This window comes from Neovison vison, chromosome 2 (genome assembly GCF_020171115.1).
Source record: "Neovison vison isolate M4711 chromosome 2, ASM_NN_V1, whole genome shotgun sequence".
Taxonomy (NCBI): Eukaryota; Metazoa; Chordata; class Mammalia; order Carnivora; family Mustelidae; genus Neogale; species Neogale vison.
This window is the reverse complement of record NC_058092.1, coordinates 153,620,043-153,637,072: the sequence shown is the minus strand read 5'-3', so window position 1 is coordinate 153,637,072 and position 17,030 is coordinate 153,620,043. Positions and strand designations below refer to the sequence as shown.

The window sequence follows — 17,030 nt, the reverse complement described above, 5'->3', positions numbered from 1 at the left end:
TTTCAAAATGACATCATTCCTTTTGAAAATTCTTAGATAAAATAAATTTTTCTTTTTTTGGGAGGGGTAGTTTTTATTTTAATTCCAGTTAACACACAGTGTTGTATTAGTTTCAGGTGTATAATATGGTGATTCAATATTTCCATATATAACCCTGCGCTCATCACGACAAGGGCCTCCTTAATCCCATCCCCCTGCTCATCTTTCCTGTGGTAACCATCAGTTTGTTCTCTAGAGTTAAGAGTCTATTTCTTGATTTGTCTCTTTTTCCCCTTTGTTCATTTGTTTTGTTTCCTAAATTTCACATATGAGTGAAATCATGGTATTTGTCTTTCCATGACTTATTTCACATAGCATTACACTTGCCATTTCCAATGACAAGGATTCATTCTTTTTTATGGCTGAATAATATTCCAATATATGTGTGTATCACATCTTCTTGACCCATTCATCAGTCAACAGACACAAAGGCTGCTTCCGTATCTTGGCTACTGTAAATAGTGCTTCTATAAACATAGAGGCATGTGTATCCCTTTGAATTAGTGTCTTTGTGTTCTTTGGGTAAATCCCCAGTGGTGAGATTGCTGGATTGTAGGGTAGCTCTATTTTTTACTTTTTGTGGAATCTCCATACTGCTTTCCATGGTGGCCGCACCAGTCTGCCTTCCCACCAACAGTGCAAGAAGGTTCCTTTTTCTCCACATCCTCGCTAACACCTGTTTCTTGTGTTGTTGATTTTAGCCATTCTGACCAGTGTCAGGTGACACTTTTTTTAAAGTTTCTCTTTTTTTTTTGCAAAACATTACACAATTTTTTATTATTAAATGAGAAAATCTCATTTGTTACATCGTCACATTGCTAGTCAGAGAAATGCTGCAGTGATGAAGAAAGTCAATGTTGGATCAACCAAAGTCCTCATTTCTACAACATTCATTTACAAAGAAATAATGTTCAACACAGCCCAACACAACATTCTTGGTTTTCTTCATAGTGAAGTCCCTCAAAAAAATCATCTTCTAATGGGGTATTTTACTACATAAATTATAGTTCTTCATTTTTAAAATTCACCCCAAACTGTATGAGAGATGTATCACACTAAAATTTCTAGTAGTTTTGATTTGCATTTCCCTGATGACGAGTCATGTTGAGCCTCTCTTCAGGTGTCCCTTGGCAATTTGGATGTCTTCTCTGGAGAAATGTCTGTTCATGTTTTCTGCCTTTTTTTTTTTTTTTATTGTACTATTCATTTTGGGGGTGTTGAGTTTTCTAAGTTCTTTATATATTTTGGATACTAACCCTTAATCAAATACATCATTTGCAGATATCTTTTCCCATTCCTAAGATTGCCTTTTAGTTTTGTTGTTTCCTTCACTGTGCAGAAGCTTTTTGTTTTGCTGTAGTCCTAATTATTTATTTTTGCTTTTGCCTCTCTTACATAGGGAACCTACCTATCTAGAAAAAGGTTGCTATGGCAGATGTCAAAGAGATTATTGCCTGTGTTCTCTTCTAGCATTTTTATGATTTGAGGTCTCATATATAAGTCTTCAATCTATTTTGAATTTACTCTTGTGAATCGTGTACAAAAATGGTCCAGTTTCTCTTGCATGTTGCTGCCTTGTTTTCCCAACACCATTTGCTGAAGAGGTGGTCTTTTATCCCATTGGACAGTTCTGCTGAAGATTAATTGACCATGGTTGCGGATTTATTTCTGGGTTTTCTATTCTGTTCTATTGATCTATGTGTCTGGTTTTGTGCCAGTACTATTCCCTTTTGCTCACTACTGCTTTGAATAGAACTTGAAGTCCAGAATCGTGATGCCTCCAGCTTTGGTGTTCTTTTTCAAGGTTCTTTGGGCTATTCAAGGTCTTTGGTGGTTCCATACACATTTTAGGATGGGAGACGCCTAGGTGGCTAAGTCGGTTAAGAATCCAGCTCTTGGTTTCAGCTCAGGTCATGATCTTTTGGTTGTGGGATGGATTCCCTCATCTGGCTCTGTAATCAGCACAGAGTGTGTTTCAGATTCTCTCTCCCTCTCCCTTCGCCTCCCCCTCAGCCCCTACCCCAGTTTGCTCATGCTCTCTTTCTCTCTCAATTAAATAAAATCTTTTTAAAAATTTTAGGATTGTTTATTACAGTTCCTGAAAAATGCTTGTGCTATTTTTTTATTTTTTTATTTTTTTTATTTTTATTTTTATTTTTTTATTTATTTTTTTTCCCAATTTATTTATTTTCAGAAAAACAGTATTCATTATTTTTTCACCACACCCAGTGCTCCATGCAAGCTGTGCCCTCTATAATAACCACCACCTGGTACCCCAACCTCCCACCCCCCCGCCACTTCAAACCCCTCAGACTGTTTTTCATAGGGGTTACATTAAATGTGTAGACTGATTTGGGTAGTATAGACATTTTAACAATATTTTTTCTTCCAATCCATAAGCATGGAAGGTCTTTCCATTTCTTTCTGTCCTCCTGAATTTCTTTCATCAGTGTTTTATTGTTTTCAGAATATAGGTCTTTCACATGTTTGACTAAGTTTATTTCTAGGTATCCTTTTATTTTTGGTACAATTGTAAATGGGATTTTTTTAAAGTTTCTCTTTCTGCTGCTTCATTAGTAGTGTATAGAGATCCAACAAACTTCTGTTCACTGATTGTATAATTGCAATTTTACTGAATTAGTTTACCAGATCCAGCACTTTTTTAGTGGCGTATTTCCAGTTTTAGGTATACAGTATCATGTCATCTGCAAATCATGAAAGTTACACTTCTTTACTAATTTAGATGCTTTTTATTATTTTCTATCAATTGCTGTGGCTAGGACTTCCAGTACTATGTGGAATCAAAGTGGTGAGGGTAAGCGTCCCTGTCTTGTTCCTGACCTTGGGGGGAAAACTGTCAATTCCATCCATTAAGGACAATATTAGGTGTGGATTTTTCATAGATGGCTGTTATTAATTTGAGCTATGATCCTTACTTCATTGAGGGTTTTTGTGATGGATTGATGTACTGTGTCAAATTCTTTTTCTGCATCTGTTGAAATGATCATATGGTTCTTCTCCTTTCTCTTACTTAGGTATCACATTGATCGATTAGTGAATATTGAACCACCCTGGAATAAAATCCCACTTAACCATGGTGAATGATTTTTTTTACTGTTTTGATGAATTTGGTTAGCTAGTATTTTGTTGAGGATTTCTGCATCTATGTTCATCAGGGATATTGGCCTGTAGTTCTCTTTTTTAGTGGTGTCTTTGTCTGTTTTGGTATCAGGGTGGTGCTGACCTCATAGAATAAATCTGGACGTTTTCCTTTCTTTCCTATTTTTAGGAATAGTTTAAGAAGAATGGTTATTAATTTTTTAAATTAAATTTATTTATTTTCAGCATGACAGTATTCATTATTTTTTCACCACACCCAGTGATCCATGCAATCTGTGCCCTCTATAATACCCACCACCTGGTACCCCAACCTCCCACCCCCCCGCCACTTCAAACCCCTCAGATTGTTTTTCAGAGTCCATAGTCTCTCATGATTCACCTCCCCTTCCAAACTCCCCCAACTCCCTTCTTCTCTCTAACTCCCCATGTCCTCCATGCTATTTGTTATGCTCCACAAATAAGTGAAACCATATAATAATTGACTCTCTCTGCTTGACTTATTTCACTCAGCATAATCTCTTCCAGTCCCATCCATGTTGCTACAAAAGTTGGGTATTCATCCTTTCTGATGGAGGCATAATACTCCATAGTGTGTATGGACCACATTTTCCTTATCCATTCGTCCACTGAAGGGCATCTTGGTTCTTTCCATAGTTTGGTGACCATGGCCATTGCTGCTATAAACATTGGGGTACAGATGGCCCTTCATTTCACGACATCTTTATCTTTGGGGTAAATACCTAGGAGTGCAATTGCAGGGTCATAGGGAAGTTCTATTTTTAATTTCTTGAGGAATCTCCACACTGTTCTCCAAAGAGGCTGCACCAACCTGCATTCCCAACAACAGTGTAAGAGGGTTACCCTTTCTCCACATCCCCTCCAACACATGCTGTTTCCTGTCTTGTTAATTTTGGCCATTCTAACTGGTATAAGGTGATATCTCAATGTGGTTTTAATTTGAATCTCCCTGAGGGCTAGTGATGATGAACATTTTTTCATGTGTCTGATAGCCATTTGTTTGTCTTCATTGGAGAAGTCTCTGTTCATATCTTCTGCCCATTTTTTTATATGATTGCCTGTTCTGTGTGTGTTGAGTTTGAGGAGTTCATTATAGATCTTGGATATCAACCTTTTGTCTGTACTGTCATTTGCAAATATCTTCTCCCATTCCATAGGTTGTCTCTTTGTTTTTTTGACTGTTTCCTTTGCTGTGCAGAAGCTTTTGATTTTGATGAAGTCCCAGAAGTTTATTTTCGCTTTTGTTTCCTTTGCCTTTGGAGACGTATCTTGAAAGAAGTTGCTGTGGCTGATATCAAAGAGATTACTGCCTATGTTCTCTTCTAGGATTCTGATGGATTCCTGTCTCATGTTGAGGTCTTTTATCCATTTTGAGTTTATCTTTGTAGAAAAAGCATTTGACAAAATCCAGCATCCGTTCCTGATTAAAATGCTTCAAAGTATAGGGATAGAGGGAACATTCCTGAACTTCATCAAATCTATCTATGAAAGACCCACAGCAAATATCATCCTCAATGGGAAAAAGCTTGCAGCCTTCCCGTTGAGATCAGGAACAAGACAAGGATGCCCACTCTCACCACTCTTGTTCAACATAGTATTAGAAGTTCTAGCAACAGCAATCAGACAACAAAGGGAAATAAAAGGTATCCAAATTGGCAATGAAGAAGTCAAACTCTCTCTCTTCGCAGATGACATGATTCTTTATATGGAAAACCCAAAAGACTCCACCCACAAACTACTAGAACTCATACAGCAATTCAGCAACGTGGCAGGATACAAAGTCAATGTACAGAAATCAGTGGCTTTCTTATACACTAACAATGAAAATACAGAAAGGGAAATTAGAGAATCGATTCCATTTACTATAGCACCAAGAACCATAAGATACCTGGGAATAAACCTAACTAAAGAGGTAAAGGATCTGTACTTGAGGAACTACAGAACACTCATGAAGAAAATTGGAGAAGACACAAAAAGATGGAAGACCGTTCCATGCTCTTGGATTGGAAGAATAAACACTGTGAAAATGTCTATACTGCCTAGAGCAATCTATACTTTTAATGCCATTCCAATCAAAATTCCACCAGTATTCTTCAAAGAGCTGGAGCAAATAATCCAGAAATTTGTATGGAATCAGAAGAGACCCCGAATCGCTAAGGAAATGTTGAAAAACAAAAATAAAACCGGGGGCATCACGTTACCTGATTTCAAGCTTTATTACAAAGCTGTGGTCACCAAGACAGCATGGTACTGGCATAAAAACAGACACATAGACCAGTGGAACAGAGTAGAGAGCCCAGATATGGACCCTCAACTCTATGGTCAATTAATCTTCGACAAAACAGTGGTTTTGGAAAAATATACAGTGGAAAAAAGACAGTCTCTTCAATAAATGGTGCTGGGAAAACTGGACAGCTATATGTAGAAGAATGAAACTCGACCATTCTCTTACACCGTATACAAAGATAAACTCAAAAATGGTTATTAACTTTTTTTTAATGTTTGGTAGAGTTTGCCTGTGAAGTCACCTGGTCCTTGACTTTTGTTTATTGGGAGTTTTTTGATTATTCATTTGATTTCTTTGCTGGTCATCAGTCTGTTCAAATTCTATTTCTTCCTGTTTCAATTTTGGTAGGTTACAGATTTCTAGGAATTTCTTCATTTCTTCTAGATCCCCAATTTGTTGGCCGATAGTTTTTCATAATATTCTCTTATAAATGTTTGTATTTCTGTGGCGTTGGTTGTTATCATTCCTTTCTCATTTGTGATTTTGAGTCCTCTTCTTTGTTTTTCTTCTCAATAAGTCTGGCTTGAGGTTAATAAATTTTATTGGTTTTCTGGTTTTTTTCCAAAGAACTGGCTCCTGGTTTCATTGATCTGTTCTATCTTTTTTTTTTTCCAGTTTCTATAGCATTTATTTCTGCTCTAATCTTTGTGATTTCCTTCCTTCTGCTGGTTTTAGGTTTTACTTGTAGTGCTTTTTCTAGCCCTTTCAGGTGTAAGTTTAGATTGTTTATTTGAGATTTTTTTTTTAATTTTTTGATTATTTTGAGATATTTTTGCTTCTTGAGGTAGGGCTACAATGCTATAAACTTCCCTCCTAGAACTGCTTTTGCTGCGTCTCCGAAGTTTTAGAATTATTGTGATTTCATTTTCATGTGTTTCCATGTACTTTTTAACCTCTTCTCTGAGTCGGTTGGCCCATTCGTCATTTAGTAGCATGTTATTTAACCTCCATGTGTTTGTGGTCTTTCCGGATTTCTTCTTGTGGTTGACTTCTAGATGAACAGTGTTGTGGTCAGAAAAGATACCATGGTATGGCTTCAATCTTCCTGAATTTGTTGAGGCTGGTTTTGTGGGCTAATATGTGATCTATTCTGGAGAATGTTCCATGTGCACTTGAAAAGAATATGTATTCTGATGTTTTAGTATGGAATCTTCTAAAAATAACACGAAATCCATCTGTTCCAGCGTATCATTCACAGCCATTGCTCCTTGTTGATGTTCCGTTTAGATGATCTGTCCATCGATTCAAGTATGGTGTTAATGTTCCCAACATTATTGTATTACTACTGATTAATTCCTTCATGTTTGTTAACCACTTTATGTATCTGGGTACTCCCAGGTTGGGTACATAAATATTTACAATTGTTAGGTCTTCTTGTCGGATTTATTGTCCGGTCTTCTTGTCCCCTTTATTATGATACAGTGCCCCTCTCTTTCTCTTGTTACAGTCTTTGTCTTAAAGTCTATTTTGCCCAATATAAGTATTGCCACCCCAGCTTTCTTTTGATATCTATTTACATGATAGATGTTTTTCCATCTCCTCAGTTTCAATCTGCAGGTGTCTTTAGGTCTAAAATGAGTCTCTTGTGGAAAGCATATAGATGGGTCTTTTTTTTTTTTATCTGTTCTGTCACCATAGGACTTTTGAATGGAACATTTAGTACATTTATATTCAAAATAACTATAGATAGATATGTATTTATACCATTAGATAAATTTTCAAACAGATTCAGCTTCTTAGTCTTTTATAACAGAGGCTGATCAATGAAGTCATTTGTTTGGAATTACCATCACAATTCAGGATCATTGATTTGTCTTATTTTCTAAAACTACAGTGCTTCGTAAACATTTGGTCTTGGAAAGTTCCGCACTTGACTAATACGGTGCCATCTGTAGTGCCGTCTACTCTGTTATCTTGTTATTTTCAGCATGAATCACTCAGATTGAACAATTTCACATCCCATTAATATGTCAGTTATAGCCACATCACCATATGTCAGCTAAACTGTATTATGAGTGATAGAATTTTATTCTTTTAGCTCAAATATTGGTGAAACATTTTGTTGGGGCTAGGATGGGATGAAGTTTACTTAAATGAGTCCCCAAAGTACAGAACTGAATTGGCTAAAAAAAATACATGTTTCAATTTCCAGTCTTCAACTTATTGTAGACTGAATTTTATATCAAAATTTATTTTGTATCTCCATGTAATTTTATACATCAAGTAAAATTACCTATTGGAGGTATGCAGAAAGGAAAGTAAACTGAAAGTAAGTCTATATACCAAGTTTAAATTTGTTCTAGCGGATAGAAGGTGGGTGATATTTAAATGAAGTGCCATTCAGTGAACACATCTCTGTGCCCAGCATCACAGTAAGCAGTGGCCAGCCAGCACGAGCAAACAGGCATGTTGCTTACACTCACTTGAGAGATTATGATGGAAAGGGAGGTTTAGGGTTGCAGCCGGGAAGTGAGTCTGACCCAAGTGGTCAAGGAAGGACTTTTAGAGGGACTGATTTTTAAAAGAGACCTGAAGGCTGAATCATCTGACCTGAGTCGAGTCTGTTTCAACCCGGGATTAAAGCTTTGTACAGCTGGCCTGGGACGACGGCACGTTGGACTCTTCGGAGCTTACAGCAGGGATGAAGCCCTTCTGGGTAACAATGACGGCGGCACCATGCTGTCCAAGAGCCGCATACAAGCCACACGCGATCAGCGCGCTACTCCGAGGGCCGAGCTGGTAGCAGAGAGAGCACTGGACTGGAGGAAGACGGCCTGGGTGCTGGTCACTCACTGGCCACAGACTTGCTGGGACCGATGTTATGTGCCTTGACTTCTGCAGGCTCCCAGGGTGGGATGGCATTCCATGAACTCTAAGACGGGACAGCACATGGGTCTCACCTCACATGTCAATTCAATGCCTGCCCCGGGCCCGGTTTTTGGATTGTTCTCAGTTAGCGATGTCTGCCAGGGGACTAGGGGATTCTGTGGCTTTACCACAGATCTGCTCACCCTGCTCTGCTCTCTCTTCTTTCCCAGTTATAATACTCTGTGATCCGATGAAGAGAGAAGATTTGAGCACAGTTTTCACGTTAAAAGGTATACCGTTGGTCTGAATTTCCTGCGCATGTTTTCTTAGGAGTAGAAATAAAGAGTGAACTATCTAGAAGGCAGAAGGCCAGGGGCAGAGGAGGAAGGAAACTCAGGACTCGGATGATACGAAAATGAGTAATGGCTTTTCAATGAGTTCATACCCACATATTTTAAATATTTGGATTTTCCGTCTATGCACACAATTTTGAAATGCAATCTGTTCTTCATTACATGCCTAATTTGTCAAATCTATTACTTTTGGCTAGAATTCAGGTGGCTTATGAAGAGCTAATGCTGGCAAGGGAGAAACATCCACAGAGCCCGTATCCACAGGCATGACCTCCCAGCCCAGCGTATGGGTTGGAGACCCAGCACCGCCCAGCTACTCGCCCTCAAAGAGGAGCTGATACATGCAAACACACTCACGTTACTTTGACTGGAATCCGGTACTGAAAAGGCCACACAGGTTTAAAACGTCTAAATGATTCTGTTTTAAACTGGGCTCTGTTAGATTCCGGGAAGAAAACCACCACACGAACAAAATAAGCAAACTAAAAACCAAAACCAAAGCAAACCAGACAAACTGGTTTTGAACTAAACTCCTTACTGCTGAATTCCATATCATCCCTGAGAACTCCACACTCTGAACAACCACGGAAAGCTGAGCCTGAGCCCCATCTGTCTTGCTGTTCTCTCTCTCAATTCGACAACTTCTCTGTGCTCATCCCAGGGCATCCAAAGAGCTAAGCAGAGGGAGGGGTAGCTGATATGGATACAGATAGGCATGCAGCCTCTCGAGGCAAAGCCTCATACTTCAAATCTCCACCCAAGATCAATGATGCCAAAATAACAACCCCTCCCCCAAATTCCACAAATTTCACCCCAAAACTTAGTCTTCCTAAAGATTCGGAAGATGAGAGGGGGATGTGATCTTAATACTTTCAGAAGCTCTGTAGAAATCGGTTTCCTCTGGTTGCTCTACGTGGCCACCAGCAGGCACCTGTCTGGGACGCGCCTCTCTCCACAGTGAGCTGTAACATGAACTAGCTGTACACACTGCCCTGCTCTGAGCCCATCTTCCTTCAGGTTTCATAATACTGACAATCATTTATATTAAAGTAGCCTCTGACATCGAACAGAACATTTAAAAAATGCATATTATATGTATTAATTTAATTAAAATATACACATATGTATACATGAATATATATAAATATTAAGCACGAATATATTAAGTTTCACCCTTAAGCTAGCTGCTGGTGTTGCAGGTGGGAAGGGGAAGTCTCTGAGGGCAGGGCAGTTGGGGTGATGACCCTTCTCCACCTTCTGAACCCTATCTGGGCGGCAGACCCATGAGGCCATGTCTCTCTACTAAATGATTTACACTTTTCCCGAGTCGGCTGTTTTAGATCAAGACAGCTCCTCATACCCACCTTGAGATGCTCCTTGACGAAATGCTCTTAACAGCATTTTAAGTGATTCTTCTGCGTCTTCATTCTTAGATTATTTTGCCCCCTTTTCCCTTTGTCGCACTAGTCCACCAAAGTTGCTGCTGACCAGCCTTGTGAGTCCACTTTCACAGCTCAGCAGTCCTGGCCCCACTCACACACCCATGTGCTTGGACGGGATGACAACTGAGTGTGTCCCTCTACAACAGAGGGGGTACAGGGGGCTATAAAGTTATACCCAGTGCTAGCTCATTATAAACTGTAGCTATAAACTCTGACCAATGCCTTCAGTGTGTCTGAAAATGGGGATAAATCAATCCTTCCGCCATCCATTGATCACAGAGCAAGGGAAGAGCTACCAGAGAAATTCCCAAGATTCCTTATCTAGAAGCTCTGACACTCTCTAGATTATGACTAGAAATAGCCCCGAGAACCCCTAAAGCAATCAAGTATGGGTCTAGGTCTAAGTAACCAGAGCCAGTGAAGCGAAGTTCAAGGGTTCAGAGGTCTGAAAGGTCCCCGCCCAACCGCACCGCCCCCCCCCCAAAAAAAAGCTTTGTAGAGGATGGGAGGGCAGTGAGGTGTTCTTCCCGATCCCCAGCCAACTTAAGCTGGAGCAGTATAATCTTGAGGTTGGAGTGATATAAATTAATCTTCCCCAATACTAAATAACCAAGTACTGTTTTTATACAACAGAGTTCACATTCACTCCATTTTAGCTTTCTTTTCTGAAACAATACTGTATACTCCAAGGTACACAGTCTCCTTTTTTAAAAGGATGGTAAGATAGCTATAATGTAACATCTAACAATATAACGTAACACGTAATCATTCTTAAATACATACTTCCAAGGCATTCAGACATTCACATAAATTGTGCACACTGTGGTATAAAGGATGCCTACCGCTGCACCACTGGTGTTGAACGAGGGATATATTACTGACCTCTCACTTCCCGTTGCTGATACTCTCTGTTTTTAAGAATGGGGTGTGCAATCCACATCCACGGATGGTGCTTGCGGAGCTGAGGGAGCATATAATGGGTCACAAATCCCACCGAGCCAGCCAGGGCAAACAGCACAACACTGAGAAATGGCTGTGGTACAAGAGGGCAAATCTCATTGTTTAGCCTCACAGGAGAGGGGAGGGACATCCGTGAATAATCCATAACACTACTGCCCTTACCCTCTTCCCTCTAGCAGAACAGAGAGGCAACCCCAGTTCTCATTACAGGCTTCCAAAAATTTCTTCCACGCAAAACCCACCTGTGTTGCGAGCCACTAAGTTGGGGACAGGGGGGGTGGGGTGGGGTGGCGTTGAGAGCTGGCCCCGGGAAGTTCAAAGACCAAGGGAAATCTGCTCTTGGTTTTGTTGCTGTTGTTTTTAAAAGAAGAGGTCGGAGAAGAATAAATGAAACAAGATGGAATTGGGAGGGAGACAAACCATAAGTGACTCTTAATCTCACAAAACAAACTGAGGGTTGCTGGGGGGAGGGGGGTTGGGAGAAGGGGGGTGGGGTTATGGACATTGGGGAGGGTAGGTGCTATGGTGAGTGCTGTGAAGTGTGTAAACCTGGTGATTCACAGACCTGTACCCCTGGGGATAAAATATATTATATGTTTATAAAACATAAAAAAATTAATAAAAAAAAAAAGAAGAGGTCGAGAATAACCAATGCAACTAACAGACTTTCCTTGTTGGAAGGAGCGCCTGAGCATGTAATACTTCCACTCGGAGAGAGTAACTGTTGGAATGTCAAGCCAGAAACCCCATCTAGAGCTCATCACTTGTTTTTCTAACTGAAAATTATGTTTCAAAGCTCCTTTTGGCTCCAGGACCTCTGTCTGACTCCTGATGTGCTAATGCCTCCGGTCTCTGCTCCCCGCAGGGTGCCATCAGCCTGTCTCACTACCACTGGGTCCCAGGATGTGGGCTGATACTCTAACAAACAGCACAGCTCCCAGGGTGTGGGAGGACAAAGGATAAAGCACCTGAACCCAATCTGCCATGTGAACCAATTCTCATCTTGGGTGTAACACCTCGCAGCACACAGGGATGTTCCTTAAACCTCTTAGCTGGTGTCCTGTTTTTCTCCTCCGGCTCCACTATCCTGCCAATGCCCCCGAGCTCCACAGCGGGCTCTGTGGTTAAGGAAGCTAAGAAGGTGGGGAGAGGAGAGCATAAAGTCGAATGGATACGTACTCGCAAGGACAGGAACACGGTGCTGGCACTGACGGCAAATGACAGAACAGCAGCCACCGAGCAGATAACAAGATCCGATTTTAAGATGTCCTTCTGCAAAGAGAGAACCAGCTGTAAAGTCTGCCTTTCTTTGTTCTCTCGGCAACTCTGTACTCACCTGTCAAGTCAGGGAACAGGATACTGACTCTGGATACCCTACTCTCCCGGCGTATCACTTACCTGATGTGCTCCCAGGGGCACATACGGGATGGGCCATCCGTGAGAACAAGGCAGGGGGTGGGGAAAGGGGAATGCACAGGGCAAGGTCAGCCTGCACCTGCTAACCACAGCAGGAAACAAGCTTTCTATGCGTATAAAAGGCATAAGTTTCTTCTCTACGAACAAAGATCAGATACAAGAGCCCATGGTCTGGTAAAGGAGGGTAAAGTGTTCATCTTGGCTTCAGTGGAGCTTACATGCAGGCTGTTTGCCAAACAGAAGCCTCTTACACATTCACTTATTTATTTGGACCAGAAGATTTCACAGTTTAATTCCCCAGTCAGATTGGATAAAGGCCACTTCCAAATCATTTAAATCATGTATCACGGACATGTATGCAGAAAATGAAAATGTCAGTAAGTTGCTAATAATTTTCCATCACATAAAATTGCGGTGTAAGCGGGGGCTGGGGGAAAACAAAACAATGTCAGACCAAAGGATGTTATTAATACTGCATGAATATCATAGGGAGGAAGGCCCGTTAGTGCAATTCCAGCATAAAAGTGCTGGCTGGGAGATCTTAAAGAGACACAAGGGACCATCACATTTTTTCTTTCGACAGAGGCCAACTTGCTGCAATACACAATTATTGAACATTTTAAGGTACCACGCACTGGAAAACTCTGAAGCTATCGCTATAAATATATCAATATCTCATACTGAAAGGGAATAATGCCTTTTAAATCATTGTATTGAATGTTCTCTGCCAGAAAATTATATCTGTGTACATCTGTTTCCCTACTTTTTTTTTCTTGTTTTTAAAATTAAAATGCGGCATTCTTGCAAGTCGTGCTGCTGGCTTTCTGAGTGAATTAGCACCCAAAGTGATGGGAAGAAATCAGAAAGACAGCTTAAATGGAGTAATAATGAACCTGGAGCCATATGATGAAAAAATCAACACTCCTGGTAAAAGTAATTAATAATACAGTGAAGAGGGGCACCTGGGTGGCTCAGTTGGTAAAGCGTCCGACAGCTGATTTCAGATCAGGTCATGATCTCAGGGTTGGGATCAAGCCCACATCAGGCTCCACACTCAGCAGGGACTCTGCATAAGATCGTCTCTCTCCCTCTCCCTCCATCTTCTCTCCCCTCTACCCCTCCCCACCTCATGTGTGTGTGTGCACATACATACACTCTCACTCTCAAACAAATAAAATCTTTTAAAAATAATAATACAAGGGCGCCTGGGTGGCTCAGTGGGTTAAGCCGCTGCCTTCAGCTCAGGTCATGATCTCAGGGTCCTGGGATCGAGTCCCGTATCGGGCTCTCTGCTCAGCAGGGAGCCTGCTTCCTCCTCTCTCTCTCTGCCTGCCTCTCCATCTACTTGTGATTTCTCTCTGTCAAATAAATACATAAAATCTTTAAAAATGCAAACTATTAAAAAAATAATAATATAATGAAGAGATATATTCTCAATGTCCATTTATCTGCTAAAGTTGTTCTATAATTCACATACAGGTATTGAATATGAGAAGAATCATACAGTGATAAACTAACTTCTAGATTTATTCTTAGTAATGGTATAAATAATATGGCTAAAAAGTGGTTAAGAATTTCCCTGATTTTTAAGCAGGGCAAATGATTGTTTTTTTGTTTGGTTTTTTTTTTTTTTCATTCTGAATCTATAAAATTTTTGTGATCACAAGGTTTTCACCAGAAATTTACTATTAATGAACGGCCAAAATTCAGGTATCCTTTTATTGCAAAGATTTACAAAAGGCCAGACTTTCCTGAAGGAAAGATCTGTATAACTCATTGAATCTTTAGGCTATGAAGAGAAGTTAACTTTTCCTTCCTATTTCTTACTGACATGGTTTTATGTCACTTAAAAACTACTGACTGCTAACCCAGAAGGAAGATAAACATTTTCTCAAATATTCTAATTTGAATCCTGCCTAAGGCAAAGTGGGCCATCAGGGCAACTTCTGGCAAGAGGAGGGTTACATTTCTGGGTTCCTGAAAGCAAGAGGGAGAATGAGCTCTGGTGATGGTTATTTTTTTTCACAGTTGGATGACATATGGGAATTCCACTGATTTTTGTCAGGGTCATGAGTATCCGTTGTAAATACAAATGACTGCAGGGCCTTTTTTTATTCAAATGTTCCTCCTGCCCATTTCTTTTCTGTATTGTATTTTTTAAGCAGGGCTTGGGAGATATGCCTGACATACAAAACCCTGCATGTGTATAAAGAATACCACTTGGTGAGTTTTGACATAGGAAAGTCCCCATGAAATCCATAATCATAATTAGGGTAGGTAGCACAGCCATCATGCCCCCAAGTTTCCTCCCCTGACCTTTCCTAACCTATGCCCCCTTGTCTCCTCTGTCCACAGGAAACCACTGATCGGCACCATCACGATGGTTTATCTCATTCCCTAGAATGGGATATAAGTGGAATTGTAGAAAATGTATCCTTCTCTGATCTGGCTTCAATCATTCAGTGTAATTATTCTGAGAGTAATCCACGTTGTTGTCTGTATGAATAGGCCACTGCTGTTTATAGCTGAGTAATATTCCTTTGTGTGCACACAGCTGTGGGTAGACATTTGAGATATTTCCAGTTTTTGGTGATTACAAATAAAGCTATGAATATTCATGGCCATGTCTCTGGACACGAGCTCTCATTTCTCTTTGTAAATGCTTTCAGTAGAATGGTTGGAACACTTAGTGGGTTTATACTTAACTTCTTAAGAAACTGCCACACAGGGGTGCCTGGGTGGCTCAGTCAGTTAAGCAGCTGCCTTTGGTCTCCGGCTGTGATCCCAGGGTCCTGGGATTGAATCCCATGTCTGGCTCTCTGCTCAGCAGGGAGTCTTCTTCTCCCTCTCAGTATGCCTGTCTCTCTGCCTCCTTATGCTCTCTCTCCCTAACCCCTCCCATAAATAAATAAATAATTTTTTTTAAAAAAAAGAAAGGAAAATAAACTGCCACACGGTTTCCCAAAGTCATTGTAACCTTTTTGCATTCTCACTGGCAGTGTGTGAGAGTTCCAATTACTCCATACCCTTGCCTACCCTTTGTATGGTCAGTAATCTTTATTTTAGCCATTCCAGGGTGGTGTAGTGCTGTAACAGTTCTCAGAAAAGGACAGTTTTACCTCCTTAGGAACATCTGGCAATGTCCTGAGACATTTCTGACTACTATATTTCAGGAAGAGGGAGAGTGACCTTGGCATCTGGTGCATAGAGGCCAGGGATGCAGCTAAATGCCCTACAATGCACAGGACAGTCCCTGACCACAGAATTATGAGGCTCAGGATGTCAACAGTGAGGCTGAGAAACCTTGATGTAGTGCTAATTATAGCTTTAATTTGCATTCTTCCAATGACTAATGATGTGGACCATAATTTCACACACTTAGTTTTTAAAATACCACTTATAATAGCATAAAAAATATAAAATACTTAGGGATAAATTTGACAAAAATATACAAGACCTGTACATTCAAAACTACAAAAACCTGCTGAAAGAAACTCAAGAAATAAATGGAGAGATATACCATATTCATGGATTTGAAGATTCAGTCTGTATTACTAAGAAGTCAATTCTTACCAAACTGATATACAGATCCAGTGGAATCCTAATCAAATCCTAATAGGACTTTTTTGTACAAATTGCTAAGCTGGTTCAAAATTTACTTGGAGATGCAACAGTCTGAAAAAAGGTAAAAACAACTTTGAAAAAGGAAGAACTAACTTGGAAGATATATAATATCTGATTTCAAGGCTTATGACAAAACTGTAGGAATTATGAAGAGATGGTATTGGAGCAAAAATATATCTAGATCAGGAGGACAGAAAAAAGAGCCCAGACCGGAGGAGTCAAGATGGCGGAGAAGTAGCAGGCTGAGACTACCTCAGCTAGCAGGAGATCAGCTAGAGAGCTTATCTAAAGATTGCAAACACCTGCAAATCCATCGGCAGATCGAGGAGAAGAAGAACAGCAATTCTAGAAACAGAAAAACAACCACTTTCTGAAAGGTAGGACTGGCGGAGAAGTGAATCCAAAGCGACGGGAAGATAGACCCCGGGGGGAGGGGCCGGCTCCTGGCAAGCGGCGGAGCAACGGAGCACAAAATCAGGACTTTTAAAAGTCTGTTCCGCTGAGGGACATCGCTCCGGAGGCTAAACCGGGGCGAAACCCACACAGGGTCGGCGTGACCTCCGGTCCTGCGGGGTCACAGAAGGATCTGGGGTGTCTGAGTGTCGCAGAGCTTGCGGATATTGGAACGGGAAAGCCGGCTGCAGAGACAGCTGACAGTGAGCTCGCAGCTCGGAGTTGCCTTGAACCGGCCGCAAGCTCGGTGAGCTCGGAGCGCGGCCGGAGGTTGGGCAGACGCGAGTTACTGGGAGCTGTTCGCTGGGGGCGCACAGGGGAGCGGGGCCCCGGGCTCTCGGCTCCTCCGGGCCGGAGACCAGGAGGCCGCCATTTGTATTCCCGTCCTCCGGAACTCTACGGAAAGCGCTCAGGGAACAAAAGCTCCTGAAAGCAAAGCCGAGCAGATCACTCAGCCCGGCCCCTGGTAAGGGCGGTGTAATTCCGCCTGGGGCAAAGACACTTGAGAAT

At 41.0% G+C, this 17,030-nt stretch overlaps 1 protein-coding gene across 2 annotated transcripts in view; it reads right to left on the bottom strand.

The window, feature by feature from the left end:
• Positions 1–17,030, bottom strand: part of PCNX2 (pecanex 2) — a 306,841-nt gene that overhangs the window by 143,861 nt on the left and 145,950 nt on the right. The window contains exons 18-19 of one of the 2 annotated variants that reach the window (XM_044239352.1): positions 12,207–12,299; positions 10,950–11,100 (exon numbers count right to left, since the gene is read on the bottom strand). In XM_044239352.1, the coding sequence (XP_044095287.1) occupies positions 10,950–11,100; positions 12,207–12,299 (244 nt within the window). The remainder of the gene's footprint in view (positions 1–10,949; positions 11,101–12,206; positions 12,300–17,030) is intronic. The other variant, XM_044239353.1, reaches the window with a different exon arrangement.